Here is a 21538-nt window from a genome sequence, read left to right as displayed (position 1 = left end):
CTTACATAGGTATTACATATGAATCGTGTACAGAGCGATAGAAAATTAAACCATCTAGGTAACTTTTAGTCCTTTGCTTAGGCAAATAAATGAGTTAGTCTTAGGCTTGTGCTACATATTTTCAGGTAAATGATTCAAGTCTGGTACGTCAGTATGAGCAGCATTGCAACAGTCATCCAAACCTGTTAACACTTCACCCGTATGAAGTTGTTCCCTCATTTTCTGCTGGTTCCCACAGACAGACCACCCAGTGCCAAGCAACCAAGGCTGGTTTTTAAGACTTTATTTAGGATTTCTTTTAGAGAGAAGTGTTCCTCAAATAAATAGATATATAAATAACTTGAAATTCACTATGCAAAGCTGTAAAGCACTTAAGTATTTGCTTTGCTATTTGTATATTTTAAATGTTTCAAACTATTTAAGAATCTACCCAAATGAAATTAATTTATGTGCAAGGAAAAAACAGTTGGCATTGTATTTGCTAGGGTAGCTTGAGTCAAGAGGAGCAACATCTGTCAAATCAGTTTAAATGTTTAGGTTAAAAGTCATTTAATTGTTGTTGTCATCTTCTTCCCGTTTTCTGTATGCTTTGTTCAACATTTGTATTTCTTCCTGATAACCACCTCTTTCCATATGTTGCTTTTTACTGTTCTGCCGATGAGCTTCAACCGTGTCTGGAATTGTTATGTTAATATCGCTGTCAGGATTGTTTGATGGTATGAAGAGTGAGTAGGAAGCAGTTTCCCCTAAATCACATGAGACGAATCTGTTTTCTTTCCGTGAATAACGTAAGGATGGAGACCTCACCTGTGTGGACGACTGGCTGATGTTGCTGATGATGGACACAGTATCCAGGGCCTCTTCATTGTCACAGATTTCAAGAACTTCTAAATGAATTTTAACACTTGTGTCAGCAAATGTATTAGGAGACTCCTCCGGGTTTGGCTCGTGACCAACACTTTTAGATCGATAAACTTCAATTTTCTTTGACGTGGGTGTTATTTTTTGTCCTTCAGTGCTTACTTCGTACGTAGATAAAGAGAGAGTTTTTCCTGTGGGTGCTTGAAGAGACACAGTTCCTTGAAATGCACACAGGGGAATAGCTAAGGCCCCACCCGATCGCTGAAAAGAGAAAGAATGACCATTATCTAATGCTAATTTTTGAAGTTAGAATCTATTATAAATGATCAATCGTGCTTAGCTTATTAAATTGTTAGAATTTTCCTTGCATTATTTTAGAAACCTGGTATTCATTATGACATTTTAAAGAATACAAAATGTTACTAATATGTACTTTACTATAAAAAGTACACTAAAGTATAGTGTATTTTATACTAATATACAGACTGTATATGAGTATAGAGTCATAGATAAGAAGTATCAGAAGTAAAGTCCCAAGTTACTGTGAGTCAGCTTATGGACACAGACTCTTCACAGCAGCAGTCTACACACGTAACATTTCCTGGCAGCCAGTGCACAATGAGACAACGACCGTCAGCAGGCACCTCTCTAGCTAGTATTAACAGGCATCTCTGAAAGTGTTTTCACTTAATTTCTGCTTAATTCAGACTGAGGTACTGATCTCCTGAGGCGTCTCATATGGTGACCATAGGGAGAGAAGTGACAGCAGAGAGCTGTTCAAAACCTGGACCCTGTATTGAGAGCATTTGTCTCCCTTAGGTGCTCCATTTTTATTAATCTTAACTAAATTACGTGCCTAAAGACAGACTAAGTTAAAATTTCCAAAACAGCTTGACAGATACTATTCAAGGAAGTTTTTGCTCATTTTTGTTTATTTTTATGGTGGAAATAATAACAGTAGGAAATCTATAATAAGGATTTACAAATTCCCTACAGTGATGGACAGAGGGTCAATCCAGCATCTTGCTCCCAACCACATTTCACACTGGCTCTAGACACCAGTATGGATTTCTTTCTAGTACAAAGCTGAATTTATCAGTAGAGAAATTTTCACAGACTTGAAGGAATAGAGAGTAAATTCAGTTAGAGCTCTGGAGCACTAAAAGTCATGCTCAAAGTAATAATTTTTAGCAGGTGCAATGAAAGTAGTGTTTCAGAGACTGTAAATAAATAAAGGCATTATACAAAGAAATCAGTGTGAGTGCTTGCATGGAGAAGAGAGGAAAAAAGCTCCTACGTGGACTATGGTAGCTTAGGGGTGAGTTGTTGCATTTCCTTCCACAGTGCTGCAGGACAGACAGATCCTGTATCTTTTTCTCATGCCATCAGGTCTCACATTTTTAACTGTGCAGGTCATCCATTCAGCGCCTCAAGGTGGAGTCGATGGCAGCAGGAGACACAAAGCTACCAAACACTGTACGCAAGTTCTGGGAACCTCGCTGCGGGGCTCATCCTCATCTGCTTTGCTACAGCTGGGCTTCGACTGCTTACTGAGAGGGGCAGGAATTAGCACCTGAACACTTCTTATTTGCTAAAATCTGCTATTAAAATGAACTGCAGCTTTGCTGAAGGCAAACTCCTTGTCAGGCAGTGGAAGTGCTGGCCCTGAGACAGGGCAGCCCACAAGGAAGGGCTACACTGGTTAGAGGGAAACATACACCAGAGAGGTACTGAAATTAGGGAAAGCTGCAAAATCCAGCTCTGCACCCACACAGACACCAGGGAGAAGTGTGTGCAGAGGGTATTGAAAAGCTGCCAGCCAGCAAGGTGAATCACCCTGTAACCCTCCTGTGCTGCTGTTGCTATGCTGCCTTCGGGACTCCTTGGCAATCTGTTCAATCTACCTCAGGTATCTCCAGATCACTTTGCTATGTGAAATGCAGACTGACTCCTACTGCGCTGCTCTCTGCTGTGTTCCCTCTCCAGCTACGGCACCTCCCTGGTGCCCAGAGGGGCACACTGCCAGCCCAAACCTCATCCTCCCCATCCCCATCCACCTGCAATCAGGAGACAACCAACAGAAACCCTGGGCTTCCAAAAGGATCAGTCTTTCCCTAGCGAGTTAGAGGGGGATGCCCCGAGCTCAGCCTTGGAAGCAGAAGTTCCAGTCTTGTCCTCTTGGGCTAATGACGTATCCTGTGCAAACGGTGTGAACAGAGAAAGGAAGAAAAGGAGGAGGACAGAAACATCAGATCTAATAACTGGCAGCGGGGAGATGTGCAACATTAGCCAGGCGCAGAAAGGAGTCCTTCCACTTGGACCAGTTCTGTTTAATGTTTCCTTTCCAGTAAAACTGAGAATTGAGTTGAAACAGAGGGGTTTAGGGTACTGGAAAGATGAAATTTTTCTTAGGGAGCTGGGAAGTGCAATTACTTGCTTAATATTAACGAGCAGAATTTTACAACCACACAGCTAAATCAAATGACACATTACCTCATCTTCACTAAAGAGCACGAAAAGGAAATTAGGTTTCATTGTGTAGAAAAATCTTGCCAGACTGTGACTTAATACAGTCCTTCGACAAAGGAGTTTGGCTGACAAAATAGGAGCTGGGCTGCCCTCCTGGAAGGAAATCAAAGTTGTATTGGTCTCCTGAATAGGTCTGTTGGGGAGAAATTGTCCTCAAGCATCTTCCAACGTGCAGTTACAGAGGCAGCTATCGTGCTCTGACACAGCCAGCAAAGGCTGGGCTGGGCACAGGAGTGTCCGGGAGGGTTGCTCACTAAAGGGTGAGCACTGGCAGCCCTTGTTTCAAAGCAATGATGAGGGCATTTTTTTTCCAAGCACAGTGAGGTGCTGGCACTTGCATGTTCTGTACTAACTGGTAACTAGGATCACTCCTCCAGGTGAGACGTGAGACTAACTGCTTTCTGTGCTGTTTCTCTCTAGGAAGCTCTACTCCACTCGCCTTCCATCCCAGATGCTTCCAGCCCGTCTAGCTTCGGCAGTCAGTGCTGAAAGGCTTCGCAGGGTCATTTAAGCCTGTCTGCATTCCTGGTAGTTACTCGAGCTCAGACTGGAGAACTGTCTAAAACAGTGCTTACATTATGCAGAAAGACTTCTGAAGAATATGTAAAAATGAAGTTAAATGAGAACTCCTTACTTCGGTGCAAGGTTACGTTCTACTTGATAAAACACCACAGATTTGTCAGAGTGGATGTCAGGAAGATGGAGGGTATGTCTGAGGCACCTGGTGGGGGAGTGAATAATCCTCGCTTGCTGGAGCGAGTACTCCACATCTGGAGAATAAGAAATTTTCCAATGACCATAGATTTAATAGCTCTTGCTACGAGTCTGTCTTCTGTTCAGAGAGCAATATTCAGTTTTAGAAGTGAAAGGGACATGCCAGGTCTTCTGCGTCACTTCCTGAGCACCAAGCAGGAACCCAGTAAAAAACACCTAGAAACTAGAAAACTAGAAAAAAATTTTCAACTAGAAAAATTCCAGTAGAAATACTGTTCAGTTACAGACACCTCCAGCTGTTTAGACAACTATTTCTCTCTCCGCAGCCAGCGCATCGCAAGGCCACGCAGTCAGGACTGTGACAGGAGCCTGCCCCGGGAGCCATGGCCCTTTTTGGGAGCAGCTCTCCAACCACAAACCTCTCAGCACAGAAACTGAGTAGCCAGGAAACCAGACCACTGCCTGCAAGCTTTCATTGTGTACACGTGTATGAAACAGATCCATTCATCACCAGTGCAAATAGTAAAAGTTTTACAAAATCCAACTAATTACTAAAAAAAGAAAAAAAAAAGAAAAAAAAAAAAGAAAAGAAAAAGAAAAAGAAAAAGAAAGAAAGCGTTTGAATAATACAATAGAACTTCCCAAGCAGAGGTTATTAAACACTAAATCCAGCCCTGGGGCCAGGTGGCAGGGGAAGGCAGGAATAATGCCAGAGGAGAGATCCGAGCCCCAGAACTGAAAGCTCACCGTCAGGCGCTGATGTCCCTCCCCAGGGAGACCCAGTGATCCCGCAGTGGGGGTGTCTGCAGGCTCTGGGGGGGGGCAGGAGGGAGCTGAGCCCCCACTGCCGCTGAGCCTGCCTGCCCTGAGCCCTGACCACCCCACCAGGCTCTGTCCTGCAGCATTTCAAGCCTCGCTCAAGTCAAACAGCCCAAGGGAAAAACACTACAAGTGAGACCACTGCTACTCCAAAAGAGGTAAGAGTTCATTGCTGGTTTTATGTATGGCCAGGTAAAATCAATCATAGCTGGAACTGCTCTCAATGTAAATCACTGTGAATAAGGACAGAATGTGGCCCTTGTCTTGGTAACGTTATTAAATTCTCATTTTTGCTTCTTCTATGTTATTAACACCCCATTACCTTATCACACATCCGTGGCAATAAATGGGAATCTACTAGCAAACCAGACCACACGGATACATCCTGGGGAGAAGTATTTTATCTTCCCTTCCCGTTGTTACCTACTGGTCAGCTTTCTGATTTTAGGTTTTATGATACAATTTAATTCTAAAGCAGGAGGAGCAGGAGGCAAATCGAGTAATGCTTGACAGTGGCCATCAGTGTATCCACCCAGGGTCTTGGATCTCATCCTTGCAGTATTTTACTGTGAGCACTAAAATAAAGCATCCACAGTTTCAGAAGGGTTATGATTCATTTTTACTTCAGTAAAAACAGAAAAAAAAATCTTCTCTGCTGTTTCCGAACATCTGCCTTCTCACTCGCCACAGCTCAGGCCCCAAATGTTTTTTGAAAGAGTCCTGCTCCATCAGGCTCTTTACACACTCTTCTGCTCACTCTGCGTCCCTGTATTTAAAATACAACCTAGTCCTTTAAAGAAATGAACTTATTACCTATTACCTTCTCTCCTACAATTTATGTCACGCGTTCTCTTTTAAAAGTGCTACTACAAGGATGTTTTTAAGACATGGACAGAGAAGTCTTGCTCTCAGTGATTCTGACCCTGTAAAGACTTGCCTGTCTTTCTGGAACCTTACTCACACTCAGCTCCTAGGAGAGCTGAAAGAAGGATCAGACATCTACCTCAACACAGCAGACTGAAAATCAAGCCTGCTTTGTTTTTTATGTCCACTTAGTGATACTTTTTCTTTGCATGCACACGGGCATAGATACACAGAAGTATTTATTTATTCATTGTAGACACACACATATATAAAATATGTACCTTCTTACAGCTCATGTCTTAATTTCTGGTAGTTCTGAAGGGTGTCAAATTGGAAATGATCAAATGTTTCATTAAAAAAAAAAAAAGTGGCATTCCCCATCCAAAACTGTAAGCTAAAATTGCAGTCTGCGCTGAGACCAGCTTTAATTGAATCCTGAAAAATATTTGCTGGGTCTCATGAAAGCTGCAGGCTAGCACTAAATCTGAGCTCTTCCTCTGGAGCTTTCTGCAGGTTTGCATCATAGAAACACCAAGTTGGTAATTTCTGAGGTTGCTTAATATATTTCCACATGCTCTTCACCGCTTGGGAATGCTGCAGGATCTCCGATGCTGTGATGCTCGCCACAAGCTCCCTGCCAGCGGGAGCTGGCCCTTCCCTTGCCTCGCGCTGCCTCTTGTGCAGAGCATTCATTTCCATCACGTCCTGTCCCAGGGCATACCCTCTGCACAGCTCCTGCCAGAGACGGCCGTGGGCTATGCTGTCTGTTGGAATCTGGGACGGAGTTCTCACTGGAGGACTACGTGTACCAGCACATGCATTTTTTAACAAGCAAAGACAGAAAATTACAATGAAGTAAATCACAAATGCACTTGTTCCTTAAGGAGTGCTGATGCATTCTGAACAGAGGAATCGCTACATAATTGATAAAGCAAACGCTTTCATTATTAAATGAAATCACCGCCCTCCAGACTTCGCAGAAGACAGAAAATAGTTGTTGCTATGAGGCAAACCTTCAGCGTCATCACTGTGGTTTAATGCTGGTCTTCCATCCCATTCCGGCTGCCTGAGCTGAATTTAACCACTCACCAGGTGAGGATGTGCGAGGGAGGGGAGGTTTCAGCCCGTGCAGAGGACACAACCGAGTCCTACAGCAGCTGGCCCTGGAGGAGCAGGGAGAAAGGGTCCATCGAGAGCCACCTGGCTTCCAGCTTTCACATAGCCCTACTGAGGCCATTCACAGAGCCCAGAAACCCCACAGTCTTCCCTGAAGAGAAAATAAGCATTCGACCCCTGTGGCTTTTCTGAGAGTGAAGGAAAGGAAAGAGGAAGGTAACTTTTATACAGTCTGTCACTGCATTTCTCCTTGCAAACTGGCACAAAATGGAACAGAACACCCTTCTCTATCTGTTTTGCCAAGAAATGGTTATGCTTATATGAAAGATTAATAAAGGGGTATTAAGATGAAAGCACAGTTGAAGAAAATTTTAATTTCATCACTTGCCAAAGCAGAACCTTGTTCTGCTTGCTGGCAAGTGCCACCCGAGCGTGTATGGCATTCCCTCTGCCTCCCTTTAGTGTCTGCAGGAGCTATCAGTATTATCATCAGTATGGTACTTGCATTTGATGTTCAGAGTAATTTGTTTAAGATTGTTGTTTACAAGCGATCAAGAATTTATTCTGCTAGAGGGAGCCCAGAAGATTCCTTAAGGGTAACACTACCATTCCAAGTACCAAACATTTCTACATGTATTTCTCATTTTCTGTTATGTGTGACTGGATTCATTGTCTTACAAGGACCTTAAACTCCGTGGTCCCAGTTCTTCAGTGCTGAGCATCTGTACAGACCATCAACTAGTCTGGATTAAGCACACACTTCCCAGGATTTCCTGGCAATTTTTTTTTTGTTTGTTTCAGGGATCAAATGACTGCAGAGCAGGGAAAGGAAAGCATGACGGCTCTGTTCTGCAAACACGGTTATCAGTTAATATTTCATCTCCTGCAAACAAAGCTGACTCTGCTCCAGAAGTAGATCCTTAGCTAGAAAATGCTTGTTAGCAATTGAAATCAAAGATAAAAAACTGCTACATGAGCTGAATGGTGGCTTGAGTACAACAGTTGACTCAATTTGGTTTTAAAGACAATAAATTGTTATTGCAATACTGGCAAAGCCGGTGGATAACAAAGGTTAATTGGGGGAAGAAAGGACATGCCTAACAGCCTGGAATTCCTACATGATCAAAGAAGCAAATTTGGCTGGAGGATACTCCAGTGTACCTAAATAAGAAAACTTTCAGACACCACACAGGGCTAAGGGGAGAGCTGCAGCACACAGCGGGCTCAGCCAGCTCAAGCACAAGCCAGTTCAGAGACTCCCCCTCAGGATTCCTAATTTTCAAATGTCACGACTCACAGGCCCTAGAATCCTAGACGGGGGTAGCATTAGTGTTACAGGGAGGCAGAGGTCCTACTAGCATGTGCATCTTGTCCTGGGAAAGGTAGGAGAGCTCTGATGGGAGCGCCCAGAAGGGGAACGATGCTCCCAAGCCTGCTGAACACCAGCCACCATGCGGAGCCACCGGCAGAAGGCAGGTCTGGCTCTGTCCCAGCCGTGTCCATCAGGCCGTGCTGCCTCCCAAACAGAAATATCAGTACTCTGAACAAAGCTTTAATGAGCCTGCATTCCCAGTGGCTTTGGTGGAATACAAGCTCTAGATGAAAAGTTTTATTTTTAGAACGTTTCCAGTAAGGATCCCATCATTTCTTTTCAGAGACAATGTGTTTTCTGTTTATTTTAGAACAGAGGCTTAGTCTTCCTCTTCCCTAAAAATAAAAATTAGCTGCAGTAAAATTAATTACTGCAATGGTTTGCCCTTTGAGAGGCTGTCTGCAGTAAATTTAGAGCCAGTCGGGTATGACAAGAATAGCCAAACTCACCTCATATGACCTGAAAACCTGGGTTTGTCATTGGCTTGCCCAGTCTGGACAGACTTTCCTTTGGATGAAATTGGCCACAGAAGGTGCAACCAAGGCATCCAAGATAAGGATGCTGCAGCCAGGTATCAGAAGTCCTGTACTCAGCTGTCTGTGCCTGAAGTAAACGAGCTCAATGGAAAGTCCTTTAAAATTCCACTTTGCATGGGAGATGATCTGCTCACATTCAGCCCCTTGTTTGTAACAGCTGCAAAAGTGAGCCTTGCCCTTTTCACCACACTTGGTGAAGTTTATTCCATGTAGGTACTGATGGTCTTGGAAAAAAGCTCTGAGTTCCTCTGCAAGCACCACACTAACAGATGTTCTGCTCAGCAGCTGGCACTGTAAAGTTAAACTGGAATGGTGGTTACTCCTCACAGGAAACTACAGTGATTGACTAATCCATGGGATCCTGCCTGCATTCAGCCTTGTCCTCCTGGACAAATGTTTCTGCTCTAGGTTTTCCTCCTGTTGGTGCAGTTCGATAAAGTTAACTGCAGTTTTACTGCAAGCAGAGTCAGCAGGCATCACAAAGGCCACACCACTCTGTCCTGCTCAGAGCAGAGTTAGAAGATGATGGTGAAATGCCACCTCGATTTTCCAACCAAGAGAACACCACTTGAAAGACAAGATGGGATGAGAACACCACGGTAAGTTAGCACCATACAGGACAGTGGAAAGCAAATATAAGCTTCAAGTCCACTCATTCCATGTTAACTGGGATGTTTACTGTGTACCTGGAGTGAGACAGAGTTATCACCCCTCCGACTGCAGACACACAGATACAGCGCTGACTCCTCCTAAGTGAAATCATTTACACAGGCTTCCCCCTTCCTCTCCGCAGGGCATGTACATAGATCCTATACACAGAGTCTCTTGAAGGAGCTTGCTTGAGGCAACCCATAGATGAGGTAATCAAGTCAAAGGAAAGAAAAAAAATCAGAAAGACTATAAAACATTGCAAGCCTGGCAGATTTCTTTTGCCTGAAGGCTCTTAACTAGAGGCAAAAAAAATACATGACATATTTACAGCCAATCTCTTTAGGAAAGGGAGATACACTGCTATTTTATAAGATGTTAAAGGTATCCTTCAAAAATGCAGCTAAGCAAGAGTTAGAAATGACAGGTACAATTTTTTGTCTCCCTCTCAATTATGGCTGGCCTATATAGGTATTAAATAAAAAACACTGCCTCATTCTTCTTTCATGCCACTTTTCTCCCAGGGAAATCACCTTGATGGAGTTATTCTTTCCTCACAGAACTGAAGATGAGGGGACAACCAGTGATGGCATTTTCCATGACAGCACCGTCTTCACAGTAGCACACAGCCTCAACAGAAAATCAAAGGTGTCACATATATTGTCTGGCACCCTACTCTCCAAAAGCTGAATCAAATTGATTAATACCTGCTCACTGCTTCTTTAAGGTCTGAAAAAATAACAGGACAAAAAATACTGCTTTTAAAATGCAAATTAAAATGGACAGCCTTCTGCAAGGTACTCGTTGCTCAGAGGTTCAAAAAATGTCATCTAGGGAGAGATTTCTTATCCTTTGTTTCCCTTAATAATCTCAGGCAAGTGAGCAGTGTGGGCCAGCTGGCACATGCTCGCCCTGTTTCCCACAGCCAGCAGGAAAAATGTTCAGTCCTGCTAAGAGTTGCTTCGCCCTGAAGTGCTGCAGTGGCTGTTGGCATCTGATGTCTGAAATACCCGCAGCTCTTCAAATGAAAGCTTTGTGCAGACTGTGACAAAGCCCTGCTAGTTATAACGGAGTATTTACCCGGCTAAAAGCTGCAAAGTTTGCACTTGGGGTGTTTTGGATCAGACCTCCTGTTCAGCAACCCTGCTTCTTACAAACTTCAGTAAAACCTGTGTTGATTTTTCATCCATTTTGATGAAGTTTGAGTAGCTAAAAGTCAACTACCCACACCTGCTTCTGCCCTCCCAGCTCACAAAGCTAGGCAGGTCTGCCTGTGGTGTTGGGCTGGTGTCAGGCAGAGCCCGTTGCAGCATCCACTCCCCCCGCACGGTGCAGCCTGCAGCGGGTTGGCAGCAGCCGATGGCATATGTTTGGGACAGAGAAATGGGAAAGTTAAGGATTAACATTTCATCTGCAGCTGAGCAAACCCCACATGTAACCCTTAACATGACGACTACAACCACCTGACGCCTCTGAACAACTCGTGCTGCAGAGGCAGCGCCAGGAGGAGACGTACAAGATGGCTTTGTAGGACAGAAATAAGGGGGCACATTTGCAGGGTTCAGCCTCTTGACTTCCATTAGTGATAATGGGAAAAACACAGCTATGTCCCTACCCGGAGGATGCAGCCCAAGAGGATATTTTTGCCTGTAAACACTGCGATTTAGTCACAGCACTGCACCCAGTATTCCCACCTCTGTCTTTATTTTATCAGCACAGCCACTGCCATGTGCCAGCTTTGCAGCAAGACAAGATTTATGGAGGCTTTGTTTTTTGTGCTCATTTTTCCCACATTGAAACAAAGGCAAAATCACAGCTTTTAGGTGAAAGGACTGAGTAAATTTACTGGAAAGTGATAAAGAAAGAAAGAAAGAAAAAGGTGGACAGGACACAACAGGAAGGACCTTGAGGGGAGGGGTGAGGACGGGAACCTGGTGACATTTTTTAGCTCTTCACGTGCTGACATGCAAGGAAGATGTCAATCCAAAGTCATATAATGTGTAAGCCAGTATTACAGAAACGTATGTCTTCATTGCAGTTGAGCTTTATGACATTTGTAGGTCCCTTCCATCTGAACTATTCTCTTCTGTTCTATTCTATTCACTCACTTTACACCTATGTCATGCTGCTCCTTCCACAAGCTTCTCAGTCACAGGCAGCCACGTTCTGGTGCCCTCCTTCAGCTGTGTTCAGGTTTTGTTCTGCTGAAAGGAAGGTACTGCTGCTTGCTCAGAGTGCAGCACCTCTACATCAGCTTATCTGGAGTTTACCCAGATGATGTGCAGGACTCAAATTCCACTTTCCCTCCATGTTCTCAAGAGTTTACTGGACAAGCAAGCAGGCTCCCATCTCCTGCTCAGACTGGAGGTTGTTTCCTTTGTCCTTCCCTGTGTGGGAGCAAGGAGAGCACTGGGCACTCCTGGGTGCCTGCTGCCCCCCAGCATTTCCCTCCCTGGCCGAGGGACAAAGCGGAGACACGGCCGCTCGTGAGCCTGGACCTGCAGATTCAGCACCTCGCTGTGGTGGCATCTCAAGATTTCAGTCTTGGAGAGTCAGTATTTGCACCTGGCACTATTTCTTTTGTCTGTCCAGTTGGGGGTCAGCCCCCTGTCAGCCTTCCCTTGCAAGGCGGCACTTCTGTTTTCCCTTGGAATAAACAACCGATCATTCACACCCTGCATGAAGCTCTCAAATCTTACCGCTCAGTGGGGAAGCCTCGCTAATTCTCCTGAATTCTGTCACATGGAGCTTGATAAAGCACTCCACATGGTCATCCGTGAATAGACAGAAATTGCAAGCCCCCATGAACCAGCAGGTATCTACTGCCCAAAGTTCGGCCACCTCCGCTTACCCCAGCTGAGGCACTCACACAGAACTTTTCACGCTTTTATCCAAGCCCCTGGTGCTTCTGCCATTCGGTGGTTCCACAGGTCTTATCGAAAAGCCAGTAATCAAAATGGTGAATAAATACACTTACATTGTTAATTTACCTTACCCGTTTTTCCAAACTTCAATTTTAGCATAACTGAAAATGATTCCTTCCTAGAAATCTCAAACCACAGCTCCAGTGTGAATTCTGAGAATACCCTGCAACTGTGCCTGCTCCCTGGGGAGCCAGGTAAATCTTTTAAAATAGGAAAATAAAAAATGATGAATAACAAATAATATTTATAAATTAATGGTTACAAGCTTCCATTGCAGATATCTGAAGAGAGATCAGTTTTTCCCAGGCTTTGTGTAAACAAACTTGGACAGGATCAAATTAAAAGGGAAAGATGAGTGCCTGTGAATATTTATAAAATAAACATTTCTCAGAGAAAATACATTCTGTAAAGATTTCTGAAATAGCTTAGAGCTTCAGATGCAAAGCTCCTCATACTGTCAGTGGATAGTGCAAACCCACATCCAACTGGCAGCAACGAAAGATTTCAGTCTTCCTGACTAAATGTAAACGGACTAAAATTCCAATAAAGCATACAAAGCACAAGGTTCATGATCCAGCCCCCCCAAAACAGCAATAGCTTTAACTTAAAAAGGGCACAGGAGCTGGCTGTGGAACTCAACCCCCCCATCAACTCTTAAGGTAAATTAGCTAATTTGTTTCTAAGACTAGAACTAGACACTGAACAGAATATTGTGCATAGGACCTCAAGAAGCACAGACACAAAAAGGATTAACCCTCAGTGAGATCAGCCATGCCTGTGATCAGGCAAGGGACTGAGGAATTCCCATGGGATTAGGTCAATTCTTTTTGATTGCAGCCTGTAAAAAACATCAGTGAAACTTCAAAGTACAGACAAAGCTTATAATAGATGTATTGGAAGATAATCAGAGTAAGTAGAAGGGAAAACACAGTCTGCACGTATGGACTGTTTCTGGAAATGAAAACCAGAACACTTCCTACCCGGCTCTTGCAATGACTTTTTGTGGTCTGGAAATTGTGCAGTCACTAGAACTGGCCAACAGCACAAGACTGGGTTAGGAACTGGAATAAATAAGTCAAGGCTAAGAAATCAATATTAAATAATGATAACTAATAAATTACAGAATCCTCAAAAGTAAGGCTAAAAAAAGACAACAGGTCATTCTCCAATGCTTCATCCTTCTTGCTTTTCTCAGATCCTTTTGAGAAGCACAAAGCGGGAGCACAAAGCCAGCAGCTGCAGGATCCCCCACCAGTTCTCTGCTAACGCAAGTGCTGCAGCCTGCACCGCCCTCCCTGGGGGCAACGTGCAGCAGGCAGCACAGGACACGGCTGCACCGCACCCCCCCAGAGACATGGCCATCTTAATGCTGTTGGAGTAATGTTTTTCTACCTCTGGATCACTGCAGATGCCTATGAAAATAGCATAACTAATTAAGCGGGTTAATATAAATCAACACACACAGACACACAAATTTGTTCAAACTATGTCAATTTTCTAAAGCAGCACCACTAAAAATCTCACTCACTGCTACGACCTCTGGACACTGATGTGGTGTTAGCGACCTGCAGCAGGAAGCATACAGCCTGATTGCATTTCCTGAATTAAGCAGCACCATGCTACAGGGCCAGCACAGACAGAAGTTATTTCAGTTAACAGTTTACCTTTTAATGATTCCACAGCTTTTTAACGTAACACGAAGCGACAGGTCTGTGTGCTCTGTGTGCATCCTTCTTGTAAAGGATAAAATGCATCAGGTGCTGCAGGCACCTTGAGCAGGAAGCGCTCTGGGTTTGTCTGTGGGCTCCAGCATGCTCAGGCCAGGCTCATTTCCAGCATGCTGCTGTTCTTCCTCACAAGCTTTCTCAGAGAAACTTTGGGCAATTAATCTTCCACGAACCTATGCTCCTTCAAACCTGCTTTTATTAGGACACCACATCTCATCTCCCTTTTCTATCTCTCCTTCTCTTCAGTCTGCAAAGTGACTGTGAGAAAGATTAACTAAAAGTCCCTTAAAATGCCGGTGACAGCCAGCTCCATATCTCCCTACTGGCACAGCACAGGTGAAAGCCACAGCCAGCACCAGGCGACCGCTGAGGCAGGTCCTTGGCTTCACCTGCACGGTAAGATCAGTGGTGATAGAAACAACAGCACTGCACCAGCAAGAGTTTACTTGTCCTGCTGGAAAGAAATACTTGCTGGGGGGCTGCTGCCTGCAGGGGCATGGGGCTTCATGGGGCGCAGGGGGAAAGCATTTGGGGATTATGCAAGACAGAATCAAGGTATTTTTGGGAGGAAGGAGCATGGGAGAAAGGAGGAATAGAGCATAAAAGGGTCCTGACACATGCCTGGGGTGGCAGCAGCTTACGTGCGTGCACACAGCCATGCATATTCAGTAACAATGGTCCCACTGGCTACTGAGCAGGGTAAGGGATGGGGGAGCCAAGCGCTGGAGCAGCCACTCCAGGCCAGATGCTTGGAGAACTGGGGGCTCTGGGGGCTGAGGGTGAGCACTGGGGGGATTCTGAGCCTGTCCCAGGGGCTCACGTTGGGATGCAGTGCCTGAGGTCTGTGCTGCGAAGGCGCCCAGCCATGCTGCAGGATGCAAATGGGAGCACGGAGCTACCTGGCCTCTGCTAGCCTACTGGGTTCAGCAGCTCCTAACACAGACACTTTACAAAAGCTGAAATAAAGGTGAGTTTATGAGCTAAAAGCACATCAGCACACTCTGTGAGGAACATATTTTCCCCTGTAACTACAGTACTTTCTGTTAAATTTCCTGGTACTTTCTGTGCTTTCAAACCAGGTAGTAGAACAGAAGTGATACAGAATTTTAATGTGAGAAAAATACATTCGAACGTCCTGTAGGACAAACCATTGTGTATTTGCAACAAGTATGTGCAAAGGGACTGAAATTCTGCTTTCCTCAGTAAGTTCTCACATTGAGCATCCATGCCCTTTGCTATGTGGAAATTCAGCATGTTAGAACACTTTTACCACGCCACTTGCAGCTACACAGAAAATTTATCTGTAATTGCTATTTTTCCTCCTACTGTAAGTTATTACAAGTTCTGTTTGTGGAACAGAAAGCTGGAAGTACCCTAATAAGAACATCTATATTTATTTCTGTCATCAAGCATTTATAGTCTGAAACTACTGAAGATGAGGAACTTTTATCTCATTAAGATAATCATCCATTTCCTGGTAAGGTATGCTGTCTTCTCCCCAGTTAGCTAGCTTAATTGGCAAATGAAGCAAAGTACATGGTCAATAAACGCTAGGGAAAGACTCCCTTTTTTAACAAAGTGAGTAATGGAGAGAAATGAGGAGAAAGTGACTTTTTTTAGATACTTAGGGACTCCGTATAAGCTGAATAAGAGCGGTGGCTTTTAACTTATTTAATGTTTGGCCCAAATTGATCTTTCACCCAACATACATCTGAGAAATGCATTAAAGTTCTTTTTACAATGCTTGCAGGAGTTTCATAGTCTGCCCTTTTTCACCAGCAAAGCAAATGTCAGCACTGTGAAGCTCTGGAAGCTCGTGCTGAATGTCAGAAACAATGAGATCTGTAACTTAGAAGCCTTGAACTTTTAGACCGTAGCAGCCTTAATGCCTGGCAACTGCACACTGGGTTATAACTTGGAAAATGTCAGAAAAGGATGAATTAGGATTCCTTGTAATGCAAGTACTGAAGAAGTCTGTCCAAAAGTGACATATAAAGCCTCAGGGCAAGTAAAGCCAGCCACACGCAGTCACTGCCAACTACTTCACAACAAGACACTCATACCTGCTGTAATGGAAGTCACAGGTCTACCAATTTGAAATGGCAGCCATGGGAGATGGGAAAATGGTTTTATTTAAAAAAAAAAAAATATATATATATATATATATATATATTATATATATATGGAAACTTTGGCAGGGAGAGCTAATAATGAGCCTAGTGATATATCGACTATTAACTAAACTATACATGCACACAATGGGGCACCAAGAACTAGCAGATTAAAACCAGGTTCAGTCAACATTTACTTTTGCTCACATAGTTCATCACAGCAAAGTGCAAGGGAGTGAACATTTGCCTTTTCATGAAAGGGATGATCAATCATATCCAAAACATCAAACAGAAATTCCTACTTCAGCTCAATTTATAAACTCGTGTTTATCAGAGGGAGAGGGGATTCTGCTCTTTGTTTTAGTCCTTGGGCATGTGCTCCCTGGTTGCTTGGGCATTATAAATTAAAAAGTTGATCCTAGCTCCTTTTGCATTCCACCAAGAGAAGCCTCCAAGGTGAGCAGGCAGAACTGACACTTTAAGTTGTCTCAATTTACAGCAGCAATACATAACTGTGACTGTGTTGCATCTAAAGCATGAAAACTATGCACACAAAACTGCATTGGTTTATCTTGAGAACCGGCATGTATCTCTGCTGCCAGACGATCATTATGTACATTGTTTCTGCAGACCAAAATTGTGTGCTAGAGCAAAAACACCATTGCCCAATGCAGGTGCACACAGAAAGAGCAGATAACTGTGCAATACACCATTGCGTTTTTTCAGTCCTTAGACCACCCTGAGATGCTTTTTAGAGCCTGTGAAGAGAGCAGCATGTAAATTCCGCAGGGGCAAGCAGCTGTTGCTCGCTTCAATTTCCACTACAGATGTCAGACTGCAGGCTTGCTTGGTACCTCATGCCAGTGTTCAGCCTTTGGTTCATAACCACCAGTTCTTAGGAGACAGAAAATCTCACACTTGTTGCCCGCTTAACTGACAGTTGGAGAGAGAATGGCTAACAATCCTTCCCTTCTTTCATCAAGAGCAGGACCAGGACCTGCAATAGATGTGTGGGTACTAAAACAGACAAAAACAGGCAATGCTAAGAAAGCTTTTTGCTAGAAGCAGCTGTTCGACCAACAGAACTAATAGGAGTTTCAAAGCAAGGAAAAACTAACTTTTTTTTTTTTTTTTTTTTGTAAAAAAGTAAGGAAATTGTTTCCTTTTTTTTTTTTTTCCCCTTTTTTTTTTTTTTTTTTCTTTTCTCTGTAAAGTGACTCCCGCTGCCGGAAGGAAGCTCCTTACCTGCCGAGGGGCCCTCTCCGACCTGCTCCGGCACCACTCCCAGCCCGGGGGCTCGGTGCCTGCCCCCTCCGCCTGCTGCAGGCGCCGGGCCGGGCCGGGCGCTCGGGAGCTGTCCGGAGCCGCGGTGCTGAAAGGCGGCTGCGGGGCGCCGGGAGCGCTCCCGTGGCTGCCCAGGCTGGGGCAGGAGGCGGATTTGCCGTCGCCGTCGCGGTGGTGGTTTTCGGGGGATATCCGGTAGATTCCGTAGCCTTGCTGGAATGAGAGGTTGAATTCGAAACCCCTGCGCCTGGCTGAAGAGAGAGGGGTACAACGTCACGTTAAAAAGTCAAAGGCAAGAAGAGAAACGATGAAAACGACATTCTAAAGCATAGAACGAGTTTTTAGTTACCATTAGACAATTTTCTATCTGTAAAAAGAATGAACTGTTGAGAAGAGGTTTCTCAGATAGTGTGTTGTTGTGCTACCTTCTCAATGAACTCAGAAGTGATACACTCCAAAGTTCAGGGTTTCCAAGAAACCGGCAGATTACCTGCCATTCTCAAAACCACACAATGCATGTTGCTTTGTGGGCTACACACAAGAAAATACTTATGTTTTGTAATATTTTTTCTGCCTCAAGGCCTGTTTTGGCCATATTCTCAAAGGTGAAAAATTGTACAAAATGATAAAACATTTCTGAGAATTCATAATTAACCTTCAACGCCAACAGTCAAGCAAGACAAACAGATTTCTCTAACAAATAGCTGGAGTATTTACACAATGAAACATTTCTGTATTTTCCATTCTAAATTCAGTGCTCCAAGTAATCTAAAACAGTAATCGAACAACTGTTCAATTTAAGTAAATACACATTCACGATCAATATTTATATCCTTTCGTTCTTTCTCTTTTCAATAACAAATCACCTGAGATTCCTCATCCCCCACTTTCTGACCTTGCATTATGTAGTAACTGGAGAAGCGTCTTATTGAACTAATGAAAATGTCTTCCCACCAAGCCTATCGTGCTACATTCTAAACGAAAAGGTTAAGTGGTACATTTATAAAACTTGTATTTCTACTCACTAGCTTGTGTGCTTACTACATCATATTTAATTATGGGTGAAATCCTGACCTTAGCAGTCATTGCATTAAAACTTCTCAATGATATTAGTCGCAAACATCTGAGACACAGAGAAAAACAGGCCTTTAGAAGATTCCAAAAAGGTTATCAGTGAAAGTTTGGCAGCCTGTTACCTTCAGTTAAAATTTATAAATGTGCAGTTTTAGGCTAAAAAGCATGTGGTAGGTCCTCAGCTTTGAACCAGCTCCATGCATGCTCTGGGACACATGCCACTCCCACAGCCCCTGTCATCTGCTGTTTGCTTTCTGGTGGCACTGTGATTTCCAGACACAGCTATAGGGCAGGTGTACAAACAATAGCTCTTCTCCTTCTTATAATTTGCTCGTAATTAACATGTTGGTTTTTCCCCATGACATTAAACATGTTTAGCGTGGTCCTTGTATTTCATTAGTGAAAGTCAGATTATGACAGATAAATCTTTCCCAGGTAAGAGAGAAAGCAGAAACTAGGATTCAGAGTCCTTTAGTTCTGCTAACGTATCTGCCAGTGGCTTGGGAAAAATCATCAAGACTGTGTGCCTCAGTCTCCATTAGTACCAATTAACTTAGTTTTCTCCAGCTGTCTTGCAAGAATGCTGTGAGGCTCATATATTGTTCTAAAAAAATGTGTATGTAATTCAGGTAAATGATTTCAAGGAGTACCAACAACTGGTACTGACACCAACTTCCTGCCCTGTTTACTATGAGATACATCGCACCCGCGTTTCATCCTCCCATCCTTACTTTTGAATTCTTCTGAAGACAAAGCATACGAATTCCTTCTGCAGTTTATGATGCAGCCACAGGGCAGATGGATCCAGTGTTCTGACAGGACAAATACTGGGGTGACGGTGGCAGCCAGTAAAGTCAGCAGGAAGCTAAGAGTCTCAAATGAAAGGCTTTGAAAGCCAGTGATGTGCTGGACAACCATTTGTATCTGAAAGGCAGAACATTTTGAAATGTAAATAGCTTTGGGCACATGAATTCCATGAATTCACAAAATATCCCACTGTGAATGTGACACAAGTAAAAGCCCAAAGTTTTCATGTATGTTTGCATGTTCAGCCCAACAATTTCATTTCTAATAGAGAGCAGGGAAAACATACTGACAGCAACTCTCCTCCTCATTCTGCATTTCTCAGAAAATCCCTTGCTTAAGCAAAATGTTAAATACAGATGCTGAGCACTGTTAAAACAAACTACTCACAATCCAAACATATTAGGTGAGACGCTAGCTAGATCTCTCTTGCCTGGTACTGAGGAACTCCAAATCCTGATGGGGAACAGGAGAACTTAGTGCCACACAGGACGGTGCTGCAGATGCTCTGTGATGCTCTCTTTCAGTTGAGGGGAGCTCAGATGCGGAGTCTGAACATATCCCAGCTGCAGAGAAAACACCGACCCAGAGCCACACTCCACGTCCTCAACTTTCTCCTTCCTGACTGCACGTGAATGTGCCTCTTCCCAAATACACTGCTGCATGCACACGGCTAGCATCCCCACCAAATGCTCTTTGTACACAGATTACAAAGATGCAAACAAACCTCATTTTTCTAACAAACTTATTTTTCATCAAGCCTAGCAAAGGACGTGACTCACTGCTGTTGACAAGAGGCAGAAAAGCTAGCTTACTAACATTCAGACCCCACAATGCTGAAGAAAAGCTTGTCAGGCATCTGGAAACACAAAAAGGTGGACCTTATTCATCCCTGGATTCAGCTGACACAAATAATGTGGTGACAGAGTAACACAGTGATGAATCAGGTTCTGCCAAAGCTGCTGAAACCCAGTTGTGTTCACGTAGTGTGACACAGACCTGTTTAAAAGGACTTTTGCTGACACAAACTACACTATAAGGAACAACGGCAATGGCAGTTCACTTCACGGCACAACGACTCATGACCCATTTAAATGTAAGCAAACATTAAAGCGATCTGATAATTTACCATCATTGGAAGCCAGAGAATGACTTTTGTCAATGCGAGAATCAGTGAGAATCGCTTCTGGGCGAAGCCCACTGTGAAGCTCCTGCTCTGTGCACTGCTCCCACAGCGGGGCTCGAGGCCGCTGCTCTCAGCCACACCTTTCCTCAAAACTGCCTCCGAGCTTGGACATGTGTTTTGGAAATGCTTCAGGGTTTTATCCACGGGGTCCACCGGTGACAGCGATGGGGTGGCAGTACTGCAGCCCGCGGGTGTCCCAGGGGTGATGTAGCCTCGAGAGATTTCCTGGTAATCGATGTGCAACAGCTGTTGCTCGTCTGAGCACAACAGCTGGTAAGTCAGAGGGACAGACAGCACTGTGAGGAGGCAAAAGCACAGTGAGTAGACAATAAATAAGAACAAGATGTAGGAGCTGGCACAGTCAGTGAAGCAGCCCCAGGAGGTGGGGACATACTTGCCCCAACCACAGAGAGGCAAAATGCAGATCAGCAAACTGACAATCCAAATGCTGAGAATTGCCCACACCATGCTCACTCGCCGTTTGGAAGTGCTGCAGCTGATTGTCTCAGTTTTATTGATGCTGTAGAAGTTGTAAGAAACTATAAGAGACCCTTTGAGATTGCTAGAAATGCCCTGGAATAAATATATAAGTGCTGAGGTGGTGCACAGAGGCTGGGGAAGGATGTCACTTGACCACTGGGTGAGCATGAAAATAATCACTGGCACAATGCTGATCAAATCATCTATTGACAAAGAGGTCACAATCATTGAAATTGTGGTTTTATTCTGCATTTTCAGCAGAGAAACTAGAGAATAAATGCTGCCCAGAAGCACCGTGAATGCAATGACAAAAGTCAAGCAGAATAGAAAGACATTCAAAGTTCTCTGTTCACCAGGTTTATCCATAATGCTATGATTTTCAGCAAAGAAGCTTGTCCCATTGAGTGACAAATTACTAGGCGTTACCGACATTGTCCTTGGAAAATCTTTTTCCTCGCCTTCTCACTGACTCTGCAAGTTTTCACGAGC

At 44.0% G+C, this 21538-nt stretch overlaps 1 protein-coding gene across 1 annotated transcript; it reads right to left on the bottom strand.

Annotated features, from left to right (window-relative positions):
- Window positions 1-549: 549 nt before the first annotated feature.
- On the bottom strand, window positions 550-21481 carry GPR149 (G protein-coupled receptor 149; the record flags this gene model as incomplete). The annotated part of the gene is made up of 4 exons (XM_084292382.1): window positions 550-1122; window positions 17467-17756; window positions 19311-19503; window positions 20513-21481. The coding sequence occupies 4 exons, from the start codon at window positions 21479-21481 to the stop codon at window positions 550-552; spliced, it is 2025 nt and encodes a 674-aa protein (XP_084148508.1).
- Window positions 21482-21538: the final 57 nt, after the last annotated feature.

This window comes from Netta rufina (genome assembly GCF_964035555.1).
Source record: "Netta rufina genome assembly, chromosome: 9".
Taxonomy (NCBI): Eukaryota; Metazoa; Chordata; class Aves; order Anseriformes; family Anatidae; genus Netta; species Netta rufina.
Note: the sequence above shows the minus strand (reverse complement) of the source record. Positions and strands in the feature narration are given on the sequence as shown.